Source organism: Rhea pennata, chromosome 5 (assembly GCF_028389875.1).
Source record: "Rhea pennata isolate bPtePen1 chromosome 5, bPtePen1.pri, whole genome shotgun sequence".
Lineage (NCBI taxonomy): Eukaryota > Metazoa > Chordata > Aves > Rheiformes > Rheidae > Rhea > Rhea pennata.
The window spans coordinates 32923783-32940833 of record NC_084667.1 but is presented as its reverse complement, the minus strand read 5'-3'; the positions used below and the strand labels follow the sequence as shown (position 1 = coordinate 32940833).

General features: G+C 41.3%; 1 protein-coding gene across 2 annotated transcripts in view; it reads right to left on the bottom strand.

Moving 5' to 3' along the window:
* The window catches only part of GALNT18 (polypeptide N-acetylgalactosaminyltransferase 18), a 260211-nt gene that overhangs the window by 108486 nt on the left and 134674 nt on the right, over window positions 1-17051 (bottom strand). For both annotated transcript variants that reach the window (XM_062576816.1, XM_062576817.1), the window contains exons 3-4: window positions 13537-13729; window positions 1963-2129 (exon numbers count right to left, since the gene is read on the bottom strand). In XM_062576816.1, coding sequence (XP_062432800.1) covers window positions 1963-2129; window positions 13537-13729 — 360 coding nt within the window. The remainder of the gene's footprint in view (window positions 1-1962; window positions 2130-13536; window positions 13730-17051) is intronic.

Here is a 17051-nt window from a genome sequence, read left to right as displayed (position 1 = left end):
ACGGTACTGTACAGCACTAAAACTGGTACCAATACATTAATGGATCTTTCTAAAACATTAGGTGGTTCCTGTGATTTTTTTTTAATCTATTTCGGATAAGAAATAAAGAAAAGAATAATTTTGACAAGCCCATAAATTGGACTGCAAAAATTGTGTGTGTTAGGCAGCTATAATGACAGGCTCCTAGAAACCCTGACATTTCTGACATTGCTCTGTAATTTACTTACTGGAGTAAGTGCCAGTAACTTCTATAAAATCAGACTCAAGCTCTAGAAACCTTTGAAAACTCCCTTTTCAGCCAGATTATTTTTCTTCTTCTATGACTTTCTTGTGGCCAGTTCCTCTGTGAACAGAGGCCTCAGAGGCACTGCAGTACCAATACCCAACCAAATTCCTTCAGCTCGTGGCATATTAATAGGACCTGTTTGAAAGATGCATGGATAAATTTTTACAAACACACCCCAGAATCCAAATCTACTAATTGGAGTTGTACTTCAAATGTTTTCTGATCAAACACATGTAGACCATGAGCAAGGGGGAGTGTGGAAATTAAGGCCACTAAGAGTGAATCAGTAAAATCATGTGTCAAATGGCATCTGAACTATGTTTTGAAACAAAACCTACCTCAGTTCACAAGATGTTTGCAAACCACATATGTGTGTTTCTGAATCATGTGTGTGTGCATGTGTGCATGCACATGTGTGATTAACTCCCTTTGTAGTTTACTGTTGCATATGATTTTTCTTTTATTTCACTGCACTGCTACATCACAAATTGTGCCACAAACTAACAATCCATAAATCCTGCATTCCAATTTTTCCCTCTGTTTCATGAGTAGGTGTTTCAAGAAAAGCTTCATCAGCCTTAGCTGACTCTAAATGTAGCATTATTCACTGAGACTGGAATTATATTTGACATGAACTTAAATCAAGCTGTTGGGTTGTGTGTATTTTAGGGAGTGAGGATTTTACTTTCTTTTTTACCTTCTCCTTCATTGATAGCCAGTGGAAGAGGAGGTAGTGAAACATACAGCCTGAAGAGGAGAACTTATTTATTTGCTTCCTACTAAATTTCTGTTCTATACAAAACTGACATAAATCTGTGACTAGCAGCAAGCCCCAGGATCTAGCCACAGGGATCACATAACAGCTATAATGATGGTAAGGACAGGAAAAGCCCTTTGTTCAGCATTCTCCTTGGGCAGAATAAATTCAGATTCTCCTTCTATTTCAGGAGTTCAAAATTAACCCCTCCCCCCAGCAAACACAAATCTTTCTATAATTTCAGCATCCTGTGTACAGATAATTAATATTTCATTAGTAACCTGGCCAGAGAACAGGACTCATAAAAAAATGTCCAGCATGGCCTGACAAACACCTAGGCAAGCACTGAGCAATCAGAAATGAAAAGTCTAGTCCTTCAGACCAGGGAGAGCAAAATTTGTTTGAAGGCACACAGTAGAAAAGCAGCAAGGTAAAATGTTGGTAATGAGAATCTAAAAACAGTCAAAAGAGAAGGAGAGATTAGGAAAAACAGACAGAAGGAAATGGCAATCTAAAGGAGATATTTAAGAAACACAGAGAGATGCTTTATACAAAAGAGGAAAAGTGAGTAAGCACATGCAAGCACACAACTGAAACAGGAAGAACACAGAAAGCAGATTATCTTCAAAGTACATTCGAGTGCTACAAAGTGTAAAATGTCTTTCTTAGGTCTCTGATCTCTAGTTACGCTTAATATTTTACTTAATGTACAGAAACAACATTCTATTTTTGTACCCACTCTTTTTACATGCCCCACTTGTGTGTATTTAAAGACAAAGCCCAGCAGGCTGTGGAACGAAGAAGAGAGAAAATATGCTGGCACTATTTGAAATGTTAATGGCATGACTCAGAGCCACAATTCAAGGATTCTTACGTATGATCCAATCTGTATGAAAAAAATCCAATCAACAACTCTTACCGTTATTACTGTTATCATCCACTAAAATAATCTCTTTGAGCAGGTGAGCAGGAGTCCGGTCAATAGCAGAACGGATGGAGCGCAGAATCACCGAGAGCGCTTCATTAACAAATATGAATACAATGCTGACCTCCGGGAGCCTATCGGGAAATGTAAGGTTTCTGCACCTGGAGAAAAAAAAAAAAAAAAAAAAAAAAAAGATCTAAACTGTTGGGAGTCATCATGTCAACACAGATAGGTTTAGAAAAATCTACCCACAGCCAGAACAGTGACTAGAGAGCTTTTGTAGGCAGGAATGAGGAGGTTCCCATAGCTGCTCAGAGCAAGCACAGGCAAGAACCAGATGACCTTCTATCTAAATATCTAAAAAAGGAATTCTTGAGAACAATTTAGTGAAACAGTCTGTGCAATCAAGGCCTAGAATGAATTCACTTTTTATTGCAAAGCCCCAAACAGTGAAAAATAGTCTTGTTTGAACGTAGTTCCCAGCTGCTACTGTTCACAGTGTCTTTCTGGACAGTGGAGATAGACAAAACAGAGTCAGCCCCAAACTTCAAAAAGCATCTTCTTGAATAGCCAAGATAATTACTTTTGCTGCAGAATCTACCAGTAATTCCCATCAAGATTAGGAATTTCTTTCTCAATTCAGTAAAAACATAGTGAAAAGCTCCACTCAAAAGAACATCCTGTAACAAAAGCTAAGACAGTGTAGCCAGAAAAACAGGTACAACGATGGGAACTGACATCTGACAGCTCATTGAAGAATTTTGAGTAGATTGAGGAATACTTGCTTAGCCTGCTAGGTTTTTCTGTGTGTGTGTGCGTGTGTGTGCATGTGTGTGCGTGTTTTATTTATATTCTGAGCACGTCCCCAGTTGCTGATGCGAACACTGTTACGAAGGTGCTGCCCATTACTTCAAAGTTGCTCACTGTTTTATTGGTTCTTTTTTCCTTCATTTCAGAAAGGATTCCACTATATTTTAATTTGTGAGCAAATGTTTGCTTTTTAATAAAATCAGAAGCTTATTAAGCAAAAGCAGTGAACTACTTTCTCTGAAACGTAGTATTTTAATGCCACATTCTGAACAGTTAATTCTACCTTTTTTTCCTCCTCAGATCTGAAAGAATTTACTAGGATGAAAAACAGTTTATTTCAGAACAACTACTCCCCTTTTAACAGGACTGAGGCCACAGGCTGATCCAAGCACCATTTTCAGGTACATTCTGTAGCTGCATATGATTGACATTAATGCCCTTTCCTGTCTTCTGACAACACTTAAGTGGCTATCTTTGAAGATGCCTAGATTCACTCCAGCCAGAACCTCCTGAAGGATGTACATGGAGTCACAATTCTCAAATTATGCTTGAACATGCTTACTTTATTTGATCTTCAATCAGAAGAGAAAGCACAGCACTTTGGGGGGTTTTGTTTTTAATCTGCAGAGACAATACAGGAAAGCAGCAAGTAAGTATTCCTCTTCTCATGTTGGAGGTGACATAAAAATTAAGTTTGATCATGATGATGAATTTACATGCATGTTTTTAAAGCTTCTATAAAGGGTCAGGATAATATTCAAAATGCAGCTGGTCATCCAATTTTCTCAATTCGGTCATTAGCTTGCATTTGCTGGAAATCACATTAAAGAAGTTCTTTCATGTTTTAGGCCCCTTTTCCTCCTTCACCACATGAAAGAATTACATAGACATGCAAAATAGAAAACACGATCTTGAAAAAGTTAGGACAAGCATTTGTTTTAAGAGGCTGTAGGTTTTATTTTTAAATGAGTTGGCTCAGTCATCTTTCAGAGTCAAACAAGAAACCCATTCACAGAGATTCACAGCCTTCTGTTCCACTGCACCAGTACAAGAATTAAGCAATTACAATAGTATTTTGATTTGCTGATTCCCATTTGTAGCTTGATCTTTTGACAGTATAACAAATCAAAAATTACTTTCCAAAAGCAGATTGCATTTCTACTGACATATTAGTCTCTTACTTCTACCAATAAGAAGGCTTTCAAGTTTTAAGGATCAGACAGAAACATATTCTTTGAAGCTTTCGACAGATCTGAATGTCACTTTTTTTGAATGGATTGGACAATAGATAAATATGTGACAGCTTGTGGAAGTGTTAATTATAGTCAATTACCTTTTTCTTTTTTTAATGAATGTCAATTAATTAAAGATAACTCATAACAAAATTTCACTGTTCTTCGAAAACCAGGCTACAACCTCATGAAGGCTTATGTTGGACCTTCTCTACATCTGGCCTTTTCAGGTGGATGCAGTTATGATTCTCAGTGGTTTTGCTGAGTTTTTCTGGAAATCAAGATTTTCTAAGAAGGACTTATCACTAGGTTTACAAGGGAAATCCAAGTACTGTAATTTTCAGCAAAGTTGTATGTAGTCTGTAAAGTACATAGCTACTGAGAAGTGTACGTACAAGGCAGGAAAGCAGGAGCACAGACAGAATGAGCTGTTAAATGGTATTTAAACAAACCCCTGTGTTATTTAAGCAGGGAACTTGCTGAGGAAAATAATAGAGAAAATTCTAATTTAGAGTGCTTAAAAGCTTTTCCCAGGCAGGACTGTGGTCCCTCAATATTATTCAGCTCCATAGGCCCTTTTTTAGAGAGGAACCTAGGTATTTTTATTCCAAATAAAAGGCTACAACAAGGAGCTGCTTTTTCTTTCAGAAGACAACTAGTGTAAGGCAGAATTGATTTTCTGTTCTGGATGATAAAAACAAAACCAAACAACAACAACAAAAACAAAAGCATACAACTCCTTCCCCCTCACTTTCCACCCCCATTTCTCTATCATAAATCCAGTATGCAAACTGAAATGTTCCAACAAAATTTCTGCTCCTAACATTTCTTCCTTCCATTTAACTGATATGTATCATTTTTTTCTAGCTGTATGCATTAACTTTTTTTTTTTTTTTTTTTTTTTTTTGCACGGAACGGAGAATTTGTACAGTTTCATGAAAAAGTCTATCCTATTCTTCATACTATATTTTACGTTGAATTCCATCATTCTAGCAATGAATGAGAAATAGCTATAAAGAGTGTATGTGTGCGCACACATGTGTAAGTCAAACATTCACTGAAGAGTATACAAAGAGATAAAATTGTATTGTTCAAAATCTGAGATGCAGTAAGTGCTAAGAATTGAATGGTTGCATGGCAACGACCAACTTGCTAGTTTTCCTGACTGCTCTGCCTTTGACTCATTCGAGGGCCTTGGACAAGATCCCTAACTCGCCTGTATCTTAGACACTGCTCTTTGTAAATTGTGGCTATCACTAGTAACTAATTCACAGAGTATTGAGTACTGAGATTAAATGTATTCTTAAATGTAAATTCTAAATAGTAATAATAATTATAATAGCAAGTATCATCACAATGTAGCTGAAAAATTATCTCCAACAACCAAGTCTACTAAAATCATACTGAGCTAATAACACTAAAGTAACAGTTACCATGGTTACTAAAAATTAAGAGAAATTCCTGGTGTTCTATTTCAAGCATAACTCTGATAAATGGAGGAGAGAATACCTTAGAAATTTTCTTTCAGATATTTGTCCATGAGAAAAACATATTCATCTAGAACATACACACTATGCTAAAGCAATTCAGTCAGCTGCATTAAAATTAATTTAAAACAACTGGAACAGAGAAAGAGCATTTTCCTGAATTAATAACATAATTTGAGATATTCTACAAACATGTACATATATGGTGGAAAAGAATTATAGTTCTCCAATTCTTTAGAGCCTTTCACCTAAGAGCTGACCACAAAACTACATCAGCCAAATTACTATTTTGTTTGTTTGTTTGTTTTGAATAAAGGATGAAATAACGCATGCAGATAAAACATTCAGGGTTAAGGTATCCTTCCCAAGAACTGATAGAGAAGGATGCATTAATTCAAACAAAATAAGAATTACTCAAAAGCACGAGAAGAAATAGAACTGCACTTTCTCCATGACCTGGTAACATTTTGTCATCAGCCAAAATAGCAAATAGATGTTCAAGATGTATGAGAGGAAAGAAAAGCCTATTCTTCTGATTTCTGGCATAAATAAAATAAACGGCACTATATATCTTGCTAAAGATGCAGGTCTTGTAAGAATTGCAGCTCAACTATTTATGTTTATCAATTCATTCTGTGATCATTCCTCATTTCTCCTTTCACTACTATCAGTATTTTAAGTATTAACCAAACGGTGGTAACAAAGCTGACATTGAAAAACACATTAAAAGTGCCTCTTCAGAGATTATAACCTATTACATTGGCTATAGCCAACAAGACAGCAAACTGTTCCTGCTACAGATTTATAGAACTTGAGGTATGGTTGTAATTTTCCATCATGAGGGAGCAAAGACAGGCGTACAATCCTGTGAGCAATCTGCAAGCTACCATGTAACTATAAAAGCAAATATGGACAATTTTTTTTTCTCCTGATATAACTGCCTAAAAAAACAAACAGAAATGTATCTTAAGAAAGATTGAATAACAAAGAAATTGATAAATATGCAGATAATTTCCAGAACTGTGACGAAAGAGTAGTTAGATCATGGTCTCCTAAGCATCTCACAGTATAGATTTAATTGTAACAGATTACTTCTTTTAATAAAAGCTGTTCATCTCCATCAAATTATGCCATTTTTTTTCTGGGTACTTAAAATCAAGACCTGTGTCTGCATAAAATTGTAAGAACACTAAATTAAGAGTTGATGATTTCAGTAAAACTTCCTTTTATATGAACTTGAGAACTCTATGTAGCTATTTGGGCAAAAATTGTTATTCTCTTACAGTATTATGCCAGGGATTATTCTGAGTACTTTTTAGTGCAAATGTCTGCCAAGTGAAAGAACTAGCACATTTGCATAGCTACGACATATTGGGGGGGAGGGAGGGGGAGGGAGTAACTGGGTAGTCTTAGGACTTCTGACCAAAATAATCTAATAGGTAAAGGAGCAGGCTTACGTGCTCTTTATAAAGAAGTCCTTCGAAATGTCAAATACCCCATATAATATTTATGCTATCTGTCATGAATACAGATAACAGAACTCAGCCTGAACTGAACACGGAGCAAAATACATCACTGGCATCATTCAGATGTAACGGGAAGGATGTAACGAGACAGACTGGCTCGAAGGACGCACAGTAACTGAAGCCTAGGCTCATGGAGCGTGAGCCTCCCACGCTGGCTTTTCAGAAGTGCGGCCAACATGCAAATGGCTAACTTTAACCTCACAGTTTGGGATCACAGGTTGATCTTGTAACAATTTTAATAAAGGAGAGTGTACAGGCTCATTCAGGCCTGGCGTTGCCTTGCACACTACTTCACAATATATGCCACCACAACACCAACACACATTTCAGACAGATGTATGCCCATAAACAGTTTTAGTACTAAAACACAGTACCACCCCCTCCCCCATCAACCAGCTAATATTTTTTTTCCTCGCTACCCTGCAGTCATATTTGCATTCACTGGATACCTCACCCGCTCAGCTCTTGGCCAGTTTATCGCAAGCCTAATCCTGTTCCTTTTCAAGGCTTTCACCACAGTCTCTTTCTGAACTGAGCTTCCATGTAATACAAATTGGGATTGGTGAACTGTTTGAAACAAGAAGTAGCTATTAAATGGCCAAAGCTTTTCTCTGCAAAAGAAACAGAAAATCTCTTCTGCACTTTTCTACATGCCAAACTACACTGAGTCAGCTGGGAGTCAGTCAGTCAAATCTGTTGCAAGCAGGTACTATACAATATAGCACTCTCCAAAGCCAGAAGAAAAGCTGTCTCAGTTTTAAATGTTTCTTTTCCTCCTCCACCTTTCCTGCCTTCACTTTTTCACGCAAATGCTGTTTGTACCAATGCAAAAGAAATCTGGCTGCCTGAAGTTATACTGACTGAAAAAGCTGCTTTATGCCTATCAGCCAGCTCCTTTCTGTCGTATGTGCTATGCAGAAACAAAATTCTACGAAGTAACTGAGGTCCTACTGCACACCTTTTTCCACTATCCTTCACTCTTTCATCCCTATGCAAGAAAAGACAACGTTATTGTTCTTTCACAGATGTGCTTCAGTGAACTAGATCAGGTAAAACAAACAAACAAAAATCCCCAAAACATATTAAAGGCGACAAAGAAGCAGCTTAATACTGTATTCACTCAAAAGGGGATCTGGCGCACAGCTTTGGGATCTCTAATTAACCCAACTTTTTATGAGGTATTTCTGTGTGAGCTTGTTCAATGTTTCACTCCCAACAAGGCTGGTGGCTACTCCCTGCCCTCTGCTAAAAGTAATGAGCACAACAGAACGTCAGCTAACGCAGCAGGGCCGCTTCCTGCACGCTGCTTTCCTCAGTGCTTCAGCAGTTACTTGCTAACCGGTGACGCAGATGCGCCGCTGGCTGACAGATAGGTTTATCAACGGTAAGCAGCAGCTCACCACAACTCCGGCACTGGAAACAAAGGGAAGCGTTGGAGAGTCAGCAGAAGGAATCCTCCACAGTACCGCTGGCGCTGCCAAGTACCACAAAAACTGGGACTACTTCAGTGCTTATTTCAGGACAATTATTTCAGGAGGTCCAGATACTCATGACAGTTATTTATTATAACCTGTGTTATAACAGATTCTAGAGTCACGACCTTGTCTGGAGACTGCACTGTGCTAGTGCAAACATTCACAGCAAAAAGTGATCAAATCCTGAAAGTTACAGTCATAGAGCAGAGGGCTTATCCCTGTGCACTACCCACAGTAGAAGAAAATCCCACTGCAAGGTGTGACAGTTGCCACAATCTGTGCTTGACCCAGTTGCAGTCTGTAGGATGCTTCTGACTGATCCTTCTCCCCCCCCCCCCCTTCTTCCAGAGAAGACTAGGAAAATCTGCTTGGGCAGAACATACCGCCCTAGCTAATGAATGCAGTCTCCTGTATTTGCACACAGGGACTGTGCTGCCCACATTGTGGGGCTGGGAAAGGCTGAATACTTGCCCTCTCCTACGCATGTGTGTGGGGCTCAGTAATTTCTAATTATCCTCTGATATTTTTATTGCATTAAATGTTGACAAAATCAGCATTAGAAAATCCTCTGTGCTACAATTTTTGCTTATTACGTATGTCGAGAGGCATCTCTAACTGTAGGACCTCACAAAGAGATACTGGGCTCCCCCATTAAGTTATTCTGATGGCAATTGTCAGAACACTGCAGAAAGGAACAAGAGGTTCACAGCTGAGTCATACTAGAATGATATAAAAGGATCTGTTGTATTTTTCAGCACCAAGAGGCTTTGCAGGGACACAGACACATTATTTTGATAAGGATTCATGTCTGCTGGCTGTTATTTGAGTTATCAATAAGGCAAAAATACATCTAGTTCAAACAAAGTGCATTGATCCTGCCCCTCTACTCAGCCCTGGTGAGGCCACGTCTGGTGTACTGTGTCCAGTTCTGGGCTCCCTGGTGCAAGAGAAACACGGAGCTACTAGAGAGAGTCCAGCGTAGGGCTACAAAGATGATCAGAGGACTGCAGCACCTGCCCTACAGGGAACAGCTGCAGAGCGCTGGGCCTCTTTAGCCTGGAGAAGATGACTAAGGGGGACCTTATCAATATCTACAAATACCTTAAGGGAGGATATCAAGGGGATACAGCCAGACTCTTTTCAGTGGTGCCCAGTGACAGGACAAGAGGCAACAGGCACAAACTGAAACACAGGCAGTTCCACTTGAATATAAGGAAAAACTTCTTCACTGTGAGAGTGACAGAGCACTGGAACAAGTTGCCCAGAGAGGTTGTAGAGTCTCCTTCTCTGGAGACATTCAAGGCCCACCTGGACGCAATCCTGTCTAACATGCTCTAAGTGACCCTGCTTGAGCAGGGGAGTTGGACCAGATGATCTCCAGAGGTCCCTTCCAACCTCAACCATTCTGCGATTCTGTATGCATTATGTTTTTTTCTTAGTATTCCTTAACGTCTGCTCCCATCTTGAATCTATTTCTACCTTGGCTTACATGGTGTGCTTGCTTGCCCACTTAATGGTGCATTGGGTGAAGAAGGAATTTAATTTGTCTTAAACTTGCTGCTTGATTATTTTTCAGAACAACTATTCTAGTATACAATAAGCACTAAAATTGACAGAAAGATATTGATTTAGGCTTAATTGCCTGCTTCTCCTCCTCAGAAGTACACACACATGCACAAGCACCTGGATACTACTGGTATTTTGTCTCCTGTTTGCCAGCAAATGTCTGAAGTGCATCTTATGCAGATCCATTAACAATAACAGATTCATATACAATAAATAAACGTATAGTAGCATTTTCTTGGTATTTTCATTCTCAATATCATGAATAACATAATTCTGGATTGGTGTGTTAAGTCAAACATCACATTGAAAACAGAGCTAAATTAGAGCTTTGTTTTCTAAGAATTTAATAACCTAGTAAATAATACAAGTGTGGTCAATTCTGCCTTATCTAAGGGAATGGGAAGCTGGAATGCTACGGACAGTGAGAACGCCCAGACATCCTGGAGCCTGAGGAGTACTGCACAGATGTTCAATCCTACAGGGGAGGCAGACTGCTGCACCTTTTGGTGCTCAAGTCAGCCCTTGTTCTATTACCCTTTCTTCCCTCACAACCCAAGCTTTTCCTTACCACAGACCCTGTTTTCCTCTACTGCTGCTTGCCTTTTCCTCAATATTCAATCATTACACGCCTACTTGGTTGCAGGCACTAAGTTTCAAAACATAAGACATGGGAAAAGTTAAGAGACTGGCTGCACAGACAGCTTCCCTTGGTGGAAAGTGTTCTTCCTGTGTGTGATTTTAAGGCCACTTTCCTAGTTGTTGATACTACTGCACTTGCTTTTCCAATTAAACTTGAAATGAATACAAGCAGCCTGGGATAGAGGAAAAATACATCACTGAAGGCTGAGGCTGTGAACCTAAGAGGCACTCACATGAAATGAAGATACTGTCCTCATATTTCTATATTCTAAAAGTCCTGTACAAGCATAAGAGCCTGCAGGGAGAAGAGAGGAGGCTACGTGGATGCTTCGCTTGGACTGACAGCCAGTAAGGACAGCATTTTGACATCACTGGGTTTCTGTAGATTCCTCAGGAACTTTTTCCTGGTTCAAACCTAATTTGGGAATCATAGGATATTCTCCTTCTGTTCTTACCTGCCAACTAACTGTCAACACGCATTCTTAGCAGATTGCTTAATTCCCAGTCTCAAGTGGGGCCAGTCATGTGTGAATTGCATTAGACTTCAGTTATACATGTATTTCTGTTGCCTTACAGACATCCTATATTTCATGTGATACATAACAATATAGATGATAGACCATGGTTCAGCTTGGACATATCCATGCGAACTGCATTCCCTTCAACTACCTCCCAAAAAGCCTTAACTGGGTGGGATTCCTAGGTCATGCTGACGCTGAGCCACTGCTAAACACCAGTTAATGTACTTGGTTAGATCTAGGCTATCTCCTTCCTGAGCTATTCTGGTATCTCTGCAATATCTGTGTTCTCCTGCATTTCTGTCAGAACAGAACCAGCAAGGTTAACCCAGTTTCCATGCCACTTGAAACAGCTGTGTGCGCCTTTCAGATAAAGCTGCCCTTGCTTTCAGGCTATGCTGCTTGAGCCTAGTATCTGCCCATAGATAATTTACATGTATCCATACAGAGTCTGGAAGTGACTAAGGCTATAGGCTTTATAAATAGCTGCTAGCAATCCTAAAAATGGATGATTATAGAGGAAAACATAACTCTCCCTAGGTTTCTTCCTGCAATAGCTACAGAAATTCTCTCACATAAATAAGAATTCACATATCAGGACTAGAAATTCTTTTTTTTTTCAGAAATTTGGCTTCACAATAATGTGCTGTAGTGCGCCCCACAGTATGGTGCATACAGTGAACAATGTACATACCATCTGAAAACACATTTAATTTTCCCCGGTATCAGAATTTCAGTATCGTGTTACCCACTTGCTCATGAACCATGATGGAGGTAGGGGCTATCATTACTAAGCTATTATTCTGCATGCATGAATCCTTAAACATGCTACAATGTCTAACATTTTTGGCAGAGAGTTAACTAAGGATCAAAACTTCCACAGAAATTAGAACCACAATTTGTTTCTAACTGGAATTTCTTTCAAAATTCCAACTGCAATTCGTTTCTTTCAGCTACAGTAATGTTCATTTTCTGTCTTTTTAATCTTTTACAGCTATACTTATAAAAAATTTAAATTGAAGTCATTCAGAAGAATCATTTCAAAGGAGATACAAGAACAGACATACCTCTGGCAGTGATGTTTTGTTAGTCACTAAAGATTTCTCAATTAGTTTACAATTACAAGAGACAGATTGTCCCTAAAGACCGTGTTAAACTGATTTAACTAAAACACAAATATAATTGCACATACTGTCATTTTCCCTATGTTGCTATTATATAAATATATATAATAGATTTACTGTATTTATATATTACATTTTATAGCATAGATATATCTTTAATTGCTAAATTGTTGCCTGAAACTTTAAATCTTTTCATTAATATTGGACACTATATTAATGTATGTTAATAACCAATACATATGCAAACAATATATTAAAGTGTATTAATATAATTAACATATTAACATACCATATTAATATACAATAAAATTTACTGCTCACTGCTCTAGTTATTAAAACATTCAGTTAAAAGAAGTGAATAAGATCACATCTGGATTGCTTTGGAGATTAGCAAGGAGTCTTTTGGCTCAACTGGTTCAATTTAGTACTTACTTACTGCATTTATTTTTATGACATTTTTGAAAAAAATGAGCTGCACATACCCACTATTCTCCTCCACCCACAGCTTCATCGTATTAGATGTAATACCAAGGCCAAAAGAAACTCTCCATGTAAGTGGTCTTACTGGAATAAGACTCAAATGTACTAAAGAGTTCCATTCCCCAGTCCCATTCATCTCACCAAGCCCATGTGGCATAACAGTGGATGTATTTATCCTGTCAGAAACACATGCTTCAGTAGAGAACAGCTCAATGAAACTCCACTGGAGGCTTCCAGCTGGTTCACACTGCTTGACTGAACTGCTTTTTTTACTACTGTAGCTGACCAGCCTCACGTGCTCACTGATCTTTATCAGACAGTCCTGGGCTTTCAAAAAGAATAATTCTTACTTTCTTCATTTCCTAAACAGATCTATTCATAAAATTGAAATTTTAAATAAAAAGATCATTCTTACAGCAATGAAATACTGATTGTCTACTATAAATTATAGGTTACATTAAGCTTTCAAACAACTTGGGGACTTCTGATGAGTACTTAGTGGAATTTCAGTAGGACTTAAGTTGGGCACTTCAGTGTTTCAGGATACACTTGAAACCTTTCACCTTTGTGTATTTTATACAGATGACTCATTCTGTCCATCCAGTATAACTTACCTACCAGGTCATCACACAATGTAAAACTTTCAGACGAAAACGAGTTAAGAGTCTAGAACTTAGGGACTGTAGTACAAGATTCAACTACAACACTTACCCATTAGGCCTAAGATCAGGTAGGGGCCTGTCCAGCGGCAGGCGATCACTCAAGTAAGCATTGTAGCCGTAATATTGGAATTGTTTAAGAGCAATACGTCTATTTTCAGGACTGAGGTCTTGGCCCCAGTGAGCAAAGAGAGATGAGTCAGTGAATGCTTCAGCAGGATTTTCTTCCAGTTTTGGTGGAGCTTCTACAAAAAAAAAAAAAAAAGAAAGAAAAAGAAAAAAGAAAAAAAAACAATTTTAGACCTTCCTTTCCAACAGGCTCTAGGGCATGTTACTTACAAAAGTATACTTCAACAACTGGCTACGCTGCTGGTGTTGGCAACAGGGTTTTGGATTCTATGACCATGGAACATGGTTTGAAGATCAACAACCGGTGAGGAGAAATGGGATTCACCTCACCAAGCAAGGCACATTTGCCTTCGCAAACAGGTTGGCCAGCCTAGTAAAGAGGGCTTTAAACTAGGTAGGAGGGGGGAAAGGGGTGTATTACAGACAGGGTAGACAACAAAACACAAGTTGGGCTGCGGGGCCTCCAATGGGTGCATGCTATGGGGGACCCCTGTACACCGTTCCTGGGAAACCTGCAGGCACGACAACCTCTTTGCAATGCCTGTACACCACTGCAGGCAGCATGGGGAACAAACAGGAGGAGCAGGAGATCGAAGGGCCATGATTGCATTGCAATCATGGAGACATGGTGGGATAGCTCACATGACTGGAATGCTGCCATGGATGGCTATGTGCTTTTCAGGAGAGACAGGCCAGGGAGGCGAGGTGGCAGAGTTGCTCTTCATGTGAGAGAGCAACTGGAATGCATCGAGCTCTGCCTAGGGACAGAGGAGGAGGAGGCAGCTGAGAGCTGATGGGTGAAGATCAAAGGGCAGGCTAACACTGGGGACACTGTTGTGGGTGTCTACTACAGGCCACCTGACCAGGGAGAGGAAGTTGATGAGGCCTTCTATAGACAGCTGGAAGTAGCCTCACAATCACAGGCCCTGGTTCTCCTGGGGGACTTCAACCACCCTGACATCTGCTGGAGGGACTACACAGCAAGGCACAAACAGTCCAGGAGGCTCCTGCAATGCGCTGATGATAACTTCTTGTCACAAATGGTGGAGGCGCCTATGAGGAAGGGTGTCCTGCTGGACCTTGTCCTTACCAACAGAGAGGGACTGGTTAGAGATGTGAAGGTTGGGGGCAGCCGTGGCTGCAGTGACCATGAGATGGAGGAGTTCAGGCTCCTGCAGGAAAGAAGTAAGGCAACAAGCAGGATTGCAACCCTGGACTTCAGGAGAGCGGACTTTGGGCTCTTCAGAGACCTAATTGGCGGAATCTCATGGGTTAAGGCCCTAGAGGGAAGGGGGGGGTCCAGGAGAGCTGGCTAGTATTCAAATATCACTTCCTCCAAGTTCAAGAGTGGCACATCCCTATGAGTAAGAAGTGCAGCAAAAGGGCAGGAGACCTGCATGGGTGAGCAAGGAGCTCTTGGCCAAATTCAGACAGAAGAAGAAAATACGCAGAATGTGGAAGAGAGGACAGGCTACTTGGGAGAATTACAGGAACTCACTCAGAGTATGTAGAGATGCTGCGAGGAAGGCTAAGGCCCAGCTGGAAATGAGTCTGGCCAGGGATGTTAAGGACAACAGGAAGGGCTTCTTCAAATACCTCAGCAGCAAGAGGAGGACCAGGGAAAATGTGGGCCCGCTACTGAATGGGGCGGGGGCCCTGGTGACAAGGGATACAGAGAAGGCAGAGTTACTGAATGCCTTCTTTGCTTCAGTCTTCACTGCTAAGGGCAGCCCCCAGGAATCCTGCAGCCTGGACATGAGGGAGAAAGTCCAGAGAAGGGAAGACTTTCCTTTGGTTGAGGAGGAAAGGATTAGAGACCTTCTGAGCAGGCGAGACATCCACAAATCCATGGGCCCGGATGGGGTGCACCCACGGGTACTGAGGGAGCTGGGGGATGTTGTTGCCAGGCCGCCCTCCATCATCTTTGAAAGGTCCTGAAGAACTGGAGAGGTGCCTGAGGACTGGAAGGAAGCCAGTGTCACTCCAGTCTTCAAAAAGGGCAAGAAGGAGGACCCAAGCAACTATAGGCCAGTCAGCCTGACCTCCATCCCTGGAGAGGGGATGGAACAGCTCATTCTGGATGTCATCTCCAGGCATATGGAGGAGGTGATCAGGAGTAGCCAGCATGGATTCACCAAGGGAAAATCCTGCTTAACGAATCTGATAGCCTTCTGTGATGGAAAGACTGGCTGGGTGGATGAGGGGAGAGCAGTGGACATTGTCTACCTTGACTTCAGCAAGGCTTTTGACACTGTCTCCCATAACATCCTCCTAGAGAAGCTCTGGAAGTGTGGGTTAGAGGAGTGGACAGTGAGGTGGCTTGAGAACTGGCTGAAAGGCAGAGCTCAGAGGGTCGTCATCAGTGGCGTGGAGTCTAGTTGGAGGCCTGTGGCTATGGCCGTCCGCCAGGGCTCCCGGGTCCCATCCTGTTCAACTTCTTCATCAGTGACCTGGAGGAGGGGACAAAGCGCCTCCTCAGCAAGTTTGCTGATGATACCAAGCTGGGAGGAGTGGCTGACACACCTGAGGGCTGTGCTGCCATTCAGAGAGACCTGGACAGGCTGGAGAGCTGGGCAGAGAGGAACCTCATGAGGTTCAACAAGGGCAAGTGCAGGATCCTGCATCTGGGGAAAAATAACTCCATGCACCAGTACAAGCTGGGGGCTGACCTGCTGGAGAGCAGCTCTGCAGAGAAGGACCTGGGAGTGCTGGTGGATGACAAGTTGACCATGAGCCAGTAATGTGCCCTTGTGGCCAAGAAAGCCAATGGTATCCTGGGGTGCATTAAGAGTGTTGCCAGCAGGTCAAGGGACGTGATCCTGCCCCTCTACTCAGCCCTGGGGAGGCCTCATCACGAGGACTGTGTCCAGTTCTGGACTCCCCAGCACAAGAGAGACATGGAGCTACTGGAGAGAGTCCAGCGTAGGGCTACGAAGATGATCAGAGGGCTGGAGCACCTGCCCTATGAGAAACGGCTGCGAGAGCTGGGCCTCTTCAGCCTTGGGAAGAGAAGACTGAGGGGGGGGGATCTTATCAATGTGTATAAGTACCTGAAGGGAGGGTGTCAAGGGGATGGGGACAAACTCTTTCCAGTTGTCCCATGTGACAGGACAAGAGGCAATGGGCAGAAATTGAACCACAGGAAGGTCCGCCTGAACGTGAGGGGGAATTTCTTCTTTGTGAGAGTGACGGAGCCCTGGCACAGGTTGCCCAGAGAAGTGGTAGAGTCTCCTTCTCTGGAGATCTTCAAGGCCTGCCTGGATGCAACCCTGTCTAACATGCTCTAGGTGACCCTGCTGAGCAGGGAGGTTGGACTAGATGATCTCCAGAGGTCCCTTCCAACCTTACTGATTCTATGATACCTTTAGGGAAAAGAATACCTATGACAGCATATGCTGCTGGCTTATTGCAGTCTGTAAATCTTCACATAACATGTCC